A 13340-nucleotide genomic window follows, 5' to 3' on the forward strand; every position below is an offset into this window, starting at 1 on the left:
GAATTGATGCTTTTGAACTGTGGTGTTGGAGAAGACTCTTGAGTGTCCCTTGGACTGCAAGGAGATCCAACCAGTCCATCCTAAAAGAGATCAGCCCAGGGTGTTCATTGAAGGACTGATTTTGAAGCTGAAACTCCAATACTTTGGCCATCTCATGCGAAGAGCTGACTCATTTGAAAAGATCCTGATACTGGGAGGGATTGGGGGCAGGAGGAGAAGGGGACAACAGAGGATGAGATGGCTGGATGGCATCATCGACTCGATGGACATGGGTTTGGGTGGACTCCGGGAGTTGGTGATGGACAGGGAGGCCTGGCGTGCTGCAGTTCATGGGGTCACAAAGAGTCAGACACGACTGAGCAATTGAACTGAACCGAATGGATTCAGCAATATACTGAAGAAAAATTCAGAAATGTTGACTGAAGAAAAATTCAGTATATAAATATATTTATTAGGTTGGTGCAAAAGTAATTTTGGTTTTGTATTATTGAACTTTGCTATCTGATACTGAATACACTCTTAAATAAATGCAGTTATGTTATATATCATTTTAATGCACATTTCTTGCTTTATAGTTTTTGCTATGAATTATTACTTGCTGTTTATTTCATATGTACTTTAGACTATGGAAATGATGGTAGACAAAAAGCAAATTTGAGTAATTTTCTTATTCAAGTTCAAATTGAGTCATAAAGCAGCAGAGACAACTCACTACAGCAACAACGCATTTGGCCCAGGAACCACTAATAAACATCCACTGCAGTGGTGGTTCAAGAAGTTTTGCAAAGGAGACAAGAGCCTTGAAGATGAGGAGCACAGTGGCCGGCCATTGGAAGTTGACAACGACCAACTGAGAGGATCATTGAAGCTGATGCACTTACAACTGCACGAGACGTTGCCCAAGAACTCAATGCCAACCATTCTATGGTTATTTGGCATTTGAAGCAAATTGGAAAGGTGGAAAAGCTCAATAAGTGGGGGCCTCATGAGCTGACTGAAAGTCAAAAAATTCGTTGCTTTGAAGTATTATTTTATTATTCTACACAACAACGAACTATTTCTCGATTGGACTGTGACATATAACGAAAAGTGGATTTTATACAACAACCAGCAATGCCCAGCTCAGTGGCTGGACCAAGAAGCACCAAGCACTTCCCAAAGTCAAACTTACACCCAAAAAAGGGTTATAGTCACTGTTTGGTGATTTGCTTCTGGTCTGATCCACCACAGCTCTCTGAATCCAAGTGAAACCATTACATCTGAGAAGTATGCTCAGCAAACTGATGAGATGCACAGAAATCTGCAACGCCTGCAGCCAGCATTGGTCAACAGGAAGGGCTCAATTCTCCGTTAATGCCTGACCACACATTGTATAAACAATGCTTCAAAAGTTGAACGAACTGGGCTACAAAGTTTTGCCTCATCCATCATATTCATCTGACCTCTTACCAGTTGACTACCACTTCTTCAAGAATCTCGACCACTTTTTGCAGGAAAACACTTCCACAACCAGCAAGCAAGATGAAGAAAATGTTTTCCAAGAATTAAACAAATCCCAAAGCATGAATTTTTATGCTATAGGAATAAACAAACTTATTTCTTGATGGCAAGAATGTGTTGACTGTAATGGTTCCTATTAATCAAGATGTGTTTGAGCCTAGTTACAAGGATTTAAAATTCAGAGTCTGAAACTGTAATTACTTTTACACTAATCTAATAGATTGAGGTATTTAGTATTTCACATACACTCTTCCCCACTATTTATAAATCAGTTAAAAACAATTTGTCCTCACTAGCATTTTAAATTGTTCATGAACATAAGCAGGTAGATCTTGCTACTAAAAATCAAATGCCAGCATCAATTTCTGGAAACCTACACCATGACAATGGCCTGCAACACCCTGTAATTATTACCTTTCAGTGCCACTATCCCACATATGTGAACCCTCTGAATCTCTGCCAAATGAGGTGAGAGATACCATACATGGCTAGAAGGAGAGCACTTTGGAGTCAGAGACTAGAATCTGAATCCAAGTTCTACCTCTTATTGGCTGTGATCTTATACAAATCATTTAACTCCTTTTAGCCTCAGATTATACTTCTATAAATTGGAGACAAGTACTGTCACCTAAAAAGGTAACTGTGAGGATGAAATAAGCTGGTGCTTGGAAAATCACACAGCCTACCAAAAGAAACCAACTGTTACTTTTCTAATTTTCTATTGACTTGAATTTCAAATCTGAACTTGAAATATCTTCTCATTAAAACAATGTTCCAAAAGGTGTTTATTCTGACTCACACAGTACTCATTAGGACTGTTTATATACATGCTTGTAATATTTTACTCAGGGCTTGGATTGAGGAGGGCGATGGAGACAGAGAAAACCTGCCCATGGCTCTTCTCCCTCAAAACAGAAACCACTGGAAAGACAAAAACTATAAACAGAAAACTTGCATTCAGACTTACTAGATGAAGAAATCAAAGTCTAAACAATTTACTTCTCTAACAAATATTCTCCATATAATGATAATGGGAAATATTATTATAGTTATATTAACATAATAATATAACCATATAGAATATGATAATTCTAATAAATAATGGGAAAAAGGTAAGATTTTAAAGTCCAGTGTATAAAGCTACAAAATAGTTCTATTATTTGAACACACCTTGCAGAATCATTATGAGAGTTAAATAACACTCTCCACTGTGATTTTTGGGCTTCCCAGATAGCTCAGTTGGTAAAGAATCCACCTGCAATGCAGGAGATCCCAGTTCAATTCCTGGGTCGGGAAGATCCACTGGAGAAGGGATAGGCTACCCACTCCAGTATTCCTGGGCTTCCCTTGTGGCTCAACTGGTAAAGAATCCACCTGCAATGCAGGAGACCTGGGTTCTATCCCTGCATTGGGAAGATCCCCTGGAGAAGGGAAAGGCTACCCACTCCAGTATTCTGGCCTGGAAAATTCCATGGACTGCACAGTCCATGAGGTCGCAAAGAGCAGGACATGACTGAGCGACTTTCACTCACTCACTCATTGTGATTTTGCTGCAACTGGACTTTGTCATGGAAAAATCTATCCTAGAACAAGGCAGAGGTAATATGCTTCTAGTGTTAAGATATAAGTGTAGGGAAACCATGGATAGTCCATACCTTGTTAATTGTAATGATGTTATTTGCAATCACAGCTAGCAATGCCACATCTGTTGGTCTGTGAACAAAAAGTAACAGTTAAAAAGGAACAGACCTTTAAAAAGAAACCTTATCCCCTATAAAAGACACTTCATTTTTATAACTCACTTTAATTTTATTATCTGGTTGTAAAGTTGCAAAGCCTCCTCTGTACGACCCTGAAGCTGCAGAATATAGGCCATCTGCCCATGAATGATGGCCAGTTCTGCCTGGGGGTCTTCTTCAGTCCCATCCTAAGCAAAAAAAGAAAATTATTTTCCCCATAAGTTCTCCAAATTGATCCACATATTCAAAAGACTATATAAACAGAAAGAAAATATATAATTTTCAGGAATTTTCCTATAGAGTCAGTTTTTTTTAATTTAGGAATTGCCATCAAAACAGGGAAGCTTAAATGAGAATGGCAAGAAGAAAGATTCTGGAAGAACATGGTAACAAGTTCAGGAATACTATTCATTGATCATTTCTTCTTTAAAACCTAAGAATTAAAAAACAGTAAAAACTAGCACGCATGTTTAAGGTTTTATAACAATACCCCTGAATTCTGAAAACAATTTTCTCATAGAAACACATTTTCAGAATGCTTTACTCTTAATTCTAATATAATTCTAATCCAAAGATTACAAAATTTTAACTAGGAATTATCACTTGTAAAGAACTTCAAGAGCTAAAACTAATTCTGTAATTAAAGTAGCAAGTCTCTTAACTGATATGCCAGACGAATCTATATTTTCCATTCCTTTGGAGAAGCTGACTGATGCCCACACACAGTGAATCCTCAAGGCTAAGAGGCTGCTCTTTTTTGCCATATTTGGCATTCCTACTCTCACCTGGTAAGAATATGTTCACCAGGAGTGTCAGTTTGTTTCCAATCCCATTATGCCATTGTGTTTGATAAGAAAATTATAAAACTTAAGTATTATAGTAAGACACGAACTATGAATGAGAAAAAGAGACTGGCTTCAATGATTAACTATGCTAAATGTTCAGAAATATTTGACAAAGGTAAGTTCCTAAAGAAAACTACTATCTAATTAGGTATGAGCAAGAAAACAGTAAGAGATCAGTGAAAAAACGATTCGGTAGTGAAAATAATTCACGACTATCTCTAAAATACTATTACACTTTAAAAAACCCCTGGAGATCTGAGGGTAGAATTCTGTAAGAAATATGCATGGAATTCCCATGAATAGATCCTTACTCAAAGACTTGAGCCCTACATCTAAAACAGGAGAATGAACTTACATTTATATGAATTTAAAATGAAATGCATAAGGCATATAAAATTTTTGTATTATAATTTATCACTCTAAGAGATTCCATCAAATAAGGGTTTTTGTTGATCTTATTCCATCAAGTAAGATCCCAGAGGGTTTCTGTGATTCCTACTTAATGAATCAGCATCATTTCAAAAAGTCAATAAATACTACAAAGAAGTCTACTACAAATTTATATTAGCTACAGTATAATATCTGGGCTTAACCACAGTGGCATACTTACAGAGTCTTCTGAAAATGAACGGCGGCAGAGATCTATAGGAAAAAATGTTTTTAAAATTAACACTGCTGGGTAACTCTCATTTCTTTCATGTTCCAACTAGCAAAAACAAAATTCTTAGGCAGAAGATTTAAGATAATTTTGATAACAAGCAAATTTGAGATTTATCATTAACATCAGACATATTACATAAATATCAATCCTTGATTATTCTTGCTCTTTGGCATTTTCTTTCACTTGTAATCCCTGTTAAAATTTTTTTAACGGAATTAAAAATCTATAAATGTAACAAAGGTTGACTGCAAAAAATCAGTTATAGAAAAGTGTAAAGACAATACTTCTGCCACCCAGAAGTAACTACTCTTTAGCATTTCAGTTATTTTTTTTAATGTAAATGCATAGTTGCATTTTTAAATGAAAGTGGGATATTCTACTATTTTGAAACCTCCCTTCCCCCATTAACATACTATGGACATCTTTATAACACAGATATATCTACATTATTTTTAACATGAATATTGTTAATGACCACATGGTAATCTATTCTATGGTTATAAAGAAACTAGCTAGTCCTCTAATAGGACTGAAATGCATGTTTCTTAATTTTTGTTCTTATGAACATTCATACATACATATGAATGTATCTAGTTTTTCCTTAAATTTCTAGAAATGAAATTCTTAGATCAAAGGGTATGCAAATTTCAAAATCTGCTACACTGCCTCAAACTGCCCACTGCAAAGCCTCTACTACTTTTATATTCAAACCTCAAACTACGTATGAGGGTGTCCTCCATACCACTTCAATGCTAGGTATGATCCAGAAATCGTAATTTTTACACACAGTTTTCACCTCATGGTGCTCTAACCTTGGCCCTTATTTTAACCATCAGTATTAATAAACCAGCGTGACTTCACTTTCACTTTTCACGTTCATGCACTGGAGAAGGAAATGGCATCCCACTCCAGTGTTCTTGCCTGGAGAATCCCAGGGACGGGAAAGCCTGGTGGGCTGCCTTCTGTGGGGTCGCACAGAGTCAGACACGACTGAAGTGACTTAGCAGCAGCAGCAGCAGCATTAATAAACCAGACCCTATTTCATCTTTTTTTCCTTCCTATCATTCACTGCAGTTCTACAACATCACTTTCATAGCTTCCAAGGAATACGTATGCAGAAGCAAGTTGAAATATTTCAGGAGTTGAGACCAGTCATTAAGTTCTCTAATAAATTATTTTCTTTTTCTAGTAACAGCTTTCAGGTATATAGGTACTGTATAGGGAAACATACTAAGTGGAGTGAAAATGTGCTTGAATAGTGTTATCAATGCACATATGTAGTGTATACTCAGGCACACACACAGGCACATCATACTGTTACTGTACTTGTGTACTTAATACCAATAATAATTATAACATTTACCAGAGTTTATTAACATATTAACATATAACAGAGTTTATTAACTCTGTTAACTTGCATTTAAAATTCACAGCAACTTGTTCCAAAACCTACTACTCAAATTTAAGTTTTGAGTATGGACAAAACAAACTTGAATATGGACAAATAGACTGGTTTAAGGGTAAGAAACCAAGAGAGAGACACAGTCAGGATACCAAGTGAAGGGCTAGATGGATTCTGAGAAATTTCCACTGCATCAATAATTTCCACTTAAAAACATCCCAGAAACCAAATGTAGGTTTTGGAAATACTTTGCAAAGTTATATGCATGTTATGTTTACATATAATTTTAACAAGTGTCCAACCTTCAGCTTTTTGCAGAATTCTCATCGCCTGGCTCAGCTGGCCTTGTCCTATGAGAGCACACGCAGTATTGTAGCACAGCTCATGCGTGCCTTCTTGGAGACCCAAGTTCTCCTGCCAGAGAGCAAAACACCAGTCAAACACCAGACAGGAACAATGTTTCATGGCTGTATGCATATACAGAGATACTCACTGGAACCACTTTTTCCCAGTTGCTTTGAGCTGCAACAACTGCTGAAAGATTTGTTTTTCTCTCCTCATCATAATCATCTTGGGAGTTTCGGACAAGATCTCTATATACAGCCAGGCATTCATCATAGCGTTCTAACCGGTATAACTGAAGAGATAAATAGCAGATCAAAAATCAGAGAAGACAAGTATTGTGTTATATCCTTAACCCTGTATAAATCCTTTTTGGAACTGTTATATAAGAAACCTAACTCAACATAATGTGGGAAATTAACTGTTTTTCCTTTACAATTTTTCAATTAGTTCTGCATGCTAATACTTCCCAAAAGTTACTTGCAATGAATCTCTACTATACTGCATATTTGTAGGCATGATTCAGTGAGAAAAGCCATTGTATCAACTCCCATCTTGAGGTTAGGTAAGTGTCTAAGTGGGTTGTAAAAGAAAATCATTCCGCAGAAATCAACCTTGCTACCTAAGTCTGACTCAACAATTAAAAAAAAATTTCCCAGAAGATTACTAAGCCCTAGTAAACAGGAACAAAATTAGATGTCAACACAAGGGCTTACTATTTCCAGGGGTTCATTATACTTGATGTTCATTTCCCTTTCCCAGAAACCAACTATTGTATTGGGTAGTGTCAAGTGTATACAACATAATTCTTGCTTATTCCATTCAAGTTGTTCTCAAAGGGCAGTGAGAACTGCCACTCTGGGTCAATTCGTCTACCATGTATGCAAAGACAGGTACCCTTTATCAATACCAAAATGCAGGCATTCACCCTAAACTAACCCAGCTTACATGAAAAGTGTTTTATGGGCCTATAACCCATAAACATGGCCAAATTTTTCTTTGTTAAACTAACACTACCTTTTAGGGACAATATATAATTCAATATATTTGCCCAAAACTGACATTTTAAAAAAATTTAAGAGGGTTTTGCTAGTTCTAGTATAACATGGCGTTATTTGTATGTCTCAAAACTCTTTGAAAATAAGGTATTTCCAGAGATTTCATGAACCATCTGAATTCATCCAAATTCTTATTCATCATGATTTTCTTCATTTTACACTTAGAATAAAATACCAGTTAAAAACTATAAAGACTACTTCAAAACTATAGTATATAAACTTACTGGCCTTCATCTTTCCAACTACAAAGTTCAAATTTCATAGGATAGTTCTTAATTTCCCAACTACCTGGAGGAAGTCATTTGTTCATACAACACTATACATGCAGTTGCTCATATGAAGATCAAGAAGAGGGAATATGCTGAATTGGTTTGGTGGCAAGTTTAATGGAGCATCAGGATGGGCTGGGGTTCCTCATCCCCACTCCCTGGTCTAGGCAGAATCTCACTTAGGATGACTGTCAAACAGGGATTTTAAAGCAATAATTACCACTTGTCCATAAAGCTCCTTTAGTTTGTCTGTCTGCTGGCTGGCACTTTCTATTGTCTTCAAGGCATTCTCAATTCTGTTCAGCCTATACTCACAGTATGCCTTCTCAAAGGAAAGAGAGTTACTGAAAAAGGAAAAACCAATATGTGATTATTAGCTAACACTGCAGAGCACCCACTATAAGCCAGATACTGCTCTAAGCACGCTTGATAATATTAAGTTATTTAATCATTAATAAGATGACAAACGCTAGTGACTTGTCTAAAATCAGATAGCTCAAAAGTGATAGAAAATACTACATTCATTACCCTAGGCTCTCTTGTTTTCATGGATACTTACTAGAATTACTGGCCTTTTGAAACAAATACATAAGAATGAAATTCTGAATTAGCTAAAAACTGTTTTAGATATAAAGACAATCTCAAAATTGTTTTAAATGTGTTATACAAGTTTCTTAAATCTATTAATCAAATAATAAGCCATAACATGCTGTTTTAACTTGTTAAAGAATAATTAGCAAAGAAAAAGTAACTAGAAATCTTAAAAAAGCACAGCACTTGTAACCAAACTGGTAAACACACAACTACAAAAAACACTCCTTATGCACATCGACTTAAGAATTCATCTACATGAATGTCACACGTGAAACTCTTTTGGAAGTTTCAACCATAATCTATGCAGAAAAAACCAATATCAAGCAGATGGCAATATCCTTTACTCAGTAGACTTAACAAAAAACTATATGAAAACGTCCCCCCCGCACAAAATCACCCAAAATCAAAACACTGAATTTTAGTATAAACATGTTTATTAGAGGAAAACAGTATACCTTTTATTGGGGCTTCCTTTGATAACACTTTTATTTTTAGTAAAATCTAAAAAAATTTTTTTAATCTGTAATACATGCAGTTGGCCCCAGTAAAAAACCAAAAAGGTATACACTGAAAGGTTTTACTTCCACTGTTATTCAAATCTACTGTGTTCCCCTTACCTCCTACAAGTGACTATTTTTATTTATTGCTTCTGCATCAAGTGTTTGTCTTTGCAAATACAAAAAAATACACATAGAAATTCTTATATCCTTTTCTTATACAAAAGGAAGTATACAATACACTGTTGTGTACCTTATAAACATTAAAGAATAAATATGATACAACCTTCATTTCAATACACATTTCATTTGGGGCTTAGGCATAACTAAAGAAAAATGAAATTACAGTAACAATTCAGAATTTAAGTTCACATTTCATGAAATGAAAAATGAAATAACAATAAAACACTGCTGGATTTCCCTGGTGGTACAGTGCATACGAATCCACCTGCCAATGCAGGAGGACACAGGTTTCATCGATCCCAAGTCCTGTAACTAAGACCCCACACGCGCTGCAACTACGGAAGCCCGCACATCCTGGAGCCTGCACGCTGCAACTACCGAAGTCTGTGTGCCTACAACCTGTGCTCTGCAAAAAGAGAAGCCACCACGAGGAAAAGCCCACACACTGCAACAGAGTAGTCACTGCTGGCTGCAACCAGAGAACGCTTGCACAGCAACAAAGATCCGGCGCAACCCCAAAATAATAATAAACAGTAATAAATTAAAAACTACTATATATTCTAAAGACTGCTGAAGAACTCTGAAAGATCTTGGCCTAATATCATACTCACCTAAACAGTTCTCAAAGGAGACAGGCACAGAGGTCAGTCTAAGACTGCCAAACCATCCTAGAGACCTTGCCTTACACATCCCTACCCTGTGTGTTCTGCCCTCCTCTGTCCCCCAACCCTTTTTTCAAATTAAACTTCTGCTGAATGGCTCTCCCTACATCCTTCAAGAACTCTTGTGACTCTTATTTATGGCCCATGCCCCTCTAGAGTTTCCCTTCTTCTTCCCTTCCCTTCAAAGGGAAGATAGGTGTAAAGAAAAGGCTCCTTAAGGCATGACAGAACAGAGGTTACTATTGCTCCTTCCAGTTTCAGAAACAACACTGGGAAGCAAGAGGAAGAAAGAGGAAAGGAAGGAAAAAGGTAAAAAAATCACTGAATAATGGGGGGAAAACATGGAAATGGTTATAGCTGTGGTAAACGTGCACAAACAACTAATTAAATCACTTACTTGGCAAACACTTTGGTGTGAGTGTTGATGACATTCAAGGCTTCCTTGAAACTTCCGTTCTGGATAAGGCACACCACTTTACAGTGCAGGGCAGTAACGTCATCTTTGTTGATCTGCAGTACTAGAGAGCAATATTAGGGAAGCAAGTTTTAAATCCATTTGCTTTGCACATTTCCACCTAAGGAAGCTACAACACCAATTTTAGTGCAGCAGAAATGATCGGTCAAAATATTCTTTAAATGGCTGATCTTTAAGTTAAGAAGTGACAATAAGGAGAGCTAGTTAGCCTTTCCAGTGAGATAGCTTCTCAAGATGCATGTAAAAAAGAGTACAGTGAAATAAAGACTGAAGCTATTTTCTATTGCTTTTTCATCTTGGGACACATGCTATATCCTACATATTTCATTACTTCATAGGCAAAGAAAAAATTCACACAGAACTTAGCAGCAAATGACAGGTTTGATTATAAGTTTGTCACTAACTGCCTTGAAGTCTTGGGCAAGTCATTTGACTGCCAAATGTCAAGTTTCTGGTTGCAAAATGAGTATGAAAGCATTACCTATTTTACAAGGTTATTAAGAAAATTACATGAGAATACTCTGTATAAATAAATTGTTTGTACACTGTAAAATATACAATTTATTTTGCTGGCAATATTTCCAAACACCATTCAAAATTTCCCTTTTCGGCTAATATAACTAAACCAGAAATACAAGGAAGAAGTCAGATGGCCAAGTGTCAATGCTAAAGAGCTGTTCAGTGTCAAAACGACTAGGATCACTCCTCCTGCTTTTGGGCAACTATAGGAATTCAACTCTCAGTCTAAGAATCAGAGTATTTCTATCAATTAAGAAAATATATACTGGAGAACAAACTGACAGCCCTTGCTGATTAAAGAATGCCTGCAAAATACTACAGTGCTGATTAATACTGGTTGCAGGTCTAGCCAAAGGCCAAAGTTAATTCAAAACAAGTTTAAGAATCAAATAATACTCATTAGTAGCTATTTCCCTCAATGTGTGAAATCACAAAAAGTGCACTGTGGGCATAATCACTTCTTTTCACGTTAACTCAGCAATAGATTATTGAAAATCCATACTTGTATGTTACAGAAATACCTTGTGTGTTATTACTGCTTTGAACAGTCAAACCCTGTCCAGGTAATTACATTTCCAAACCGAACAAATACAGGCAATATCTTCAGTAAAGAATTTAGCACGACAGAGAGCATTAAAAAGCATGGCTATATTACAGTTAGGTAGTAAATGATAAAAGAATATAATGAATTGAACATCACATCGAAGACAGTTTACTCGAAAAACGAGCAGTTACTGGACAAAAAACAGAATACACCTTTCCTTTTTGCAACATTATTTCAAATGTTAGTGCTTTCACGCACACATTTTCTCGTCTAGGACGCTGGAGGGATGCTATCTGTGGGAATGACAGGCCTAACATCCAGATCCAGCCCTTTCCTCTACCCTGAGTCTGTACAGCTTCCACTTCGTCAGCACTAGCTTCCAAATTACGTGTCCCAGGCAGGTTCCTCCCCCGCGCTGCGGCCCAAAAGAAAAAGCTCCCTTAGCAATATTGTCTTGATCACTCCACTACAAGGAAAGCGAAAAGGAGGCAACGTGGAGTATTTGCGAAATAAGGCGTGAAATCAACGGAGTAAAGTAAAAACTGTTTACAGAAGACATTTGGAGCTACGGTCTCTTTAAATCCCTCCCTCGCTTCTCGAGGGGGGGAGCTAAAGAGGGAAGTACACGTGGCTCTAAGCCATCCAGGACCCAGAGCTGGTTGGGTTGAACAAATGGACGGCGACCCCCGCCGGCTGGACGTTCCGGCCCTAGCGGGCGGCTGGGGTCTCCCCTCCCCGCATCTGCTCGGAGACGGTCGCGCGCGTCGCAAGGGGGCTGCATCCTCCCACCCGCCCGGCGCTACCCGGACACTTACTCTTGTTGACGGTTTTGAGAGCGCGCGTGAAGTCACCGTTCTGGCCATAACGGTTCACTTCACTCCAAAGCGCAGGCACCGAAACCCCCCCACTGCCGCCGCTCGCCATCTTGGAGGAGAGGAGAGCCGACCTCTGCCCCGGAAGAGGATCTCGGAGGTGGCAAGCAAAGACGGAAGCCGGTGGTTGCTAAGCGTTTCGGAGTCCGAAGCGTCCCCATCCTGGAGTCAGCGTTGAAGACAACGATCTTAGTTCTTGTAGCTAGAAATTTGCGGAGATAGAGTTGGTACACCTTATATGAAGCGGGTCTGGGGGAATGAGGCGTCGGACCCCAGGAGGAGGTTGAAAGGGATTCACCGAACAGATTCACCTAAAAGTAGCGTGCGTTTCCGGGGCGACCGCTGGGGGCGGAGAAGTGTCCAGGTTACTAAAGGCGGAGCGAGGCCGAAGTCTGTGGAAGATGAAAGGTCTATGGCATGATAAAATACCAACTACAAACTGTAGGGAGCCATTTGAAAGAGTAGGAGAGAAGGGGAGAGGGAGAGACGGCTTCTTGCTGCCCGGGCATACTTCATAGAGGTATTGGTATTTGAAGGGGATCTTGAAAGGTGAGTAGGAAAACGGGTTAGTTCTGGGTCAGGTTCACGCAGAGAAACGACTATGAGGAGACGCACGGAAGAAAAGAATCAAGTGCAAAACAGTTTGGTGAAGACCCTTTGTCTATCCTTTGTTTTGCATTTCGAGAGCAGTTAGCAGTAAGAAAAAGGTGTTTTGAGGTGAGAATACCCAGGTTCAGTTCCTGACTTTGTGACTCGCTAGATGTTTGGCTTGTGACCGTATTATTAGAGTCCCAGTTTTCCCGGCTGTAAAAATAGGGATAATATATCATTGTTTCAGATTAGCATGGCCCCTGCGCAAGGATGACACGCAAATTCGTGAAGCGTCCCATAAAATATATATATATATATATATCATTGTTCCAGAGATAAACGATACTTCATGCCTTCTGGCATGGTAAGCACTCAAGTAGACATCGGGTAGGGGGTCAAGGTTTTTTAAGACGTGTTTGAATGTCAGGACAGAATACTATTGAATATTTTAATATTTATTTTTTAAACATTTATTCATATAAACAAAATTTTGTTTATTCATGTAAGACCTGTGGCAGGTCTTAGTTAGGGCGGGGTAGGGGTCCGCTGTTTTTGCGATCTACTTCCCTGACCAGGATCAAACCCAG

General features: G+C 38.2%; 1 protein-coding gene across 1 annotated transcript in view; it reads right to left on the bottom strand.

Moving 5' to 3' along the window:
* SRP72 (signal recognition particle 72kDa) overlaps positions 1-12233 on the bottom strand; it is a 26931-nt gene extending 14698 nt beyond the window's left edge. Inside the window, exons 1-8 of the mRNA XM_010859650.1 lie at positions 12106-12233; positions 10150-10270; positions 8037-8160; positions 6641-6784; positions 6450-6561; positions 4695-4726; positions 3303-3427; positions 3156-3213 (exon numbers count right to left, since the gene is read on the bottom strand). Coding sequence (XP_010857952.1) covers positions 3156-3213; positions 3303-3427; positions 4695-4726; positions 6450-6561; positions 6641-6784; positions 8037-8160; positions 10150-10270; positions 12106-12214 — 825 coding nt within the window. The 5' untranslated portion in view covers positions 12215-12233. The remainder of the gene's footprint in view (positions 1-3155; positions 3214-3302; positions 3428-4694; positions 4727-6449; positions 6562-6640; positions 6785-8036; positions 8161-10149; positions 10271-12105) is intronic.
* Between the last annotated feature and the right edge of the window lie 1107 nt (positions 12234-13340).

Source organism: Bison bison, unplaced genomic scaffold (assembly GCF_000754665.1).
Source record: "Bison bison bison isolate TAMUID 2011002044 unplaced genomic scaffold, Bison_UMD1.0 scf7180017864458, whole genome shotgun sequence".
Taxonomy (NCBI): Eukaryota; Metazoa; Chordata; class Mammalia; order Artiodactyla; family Bovidae; genus Bison; species Bison bison.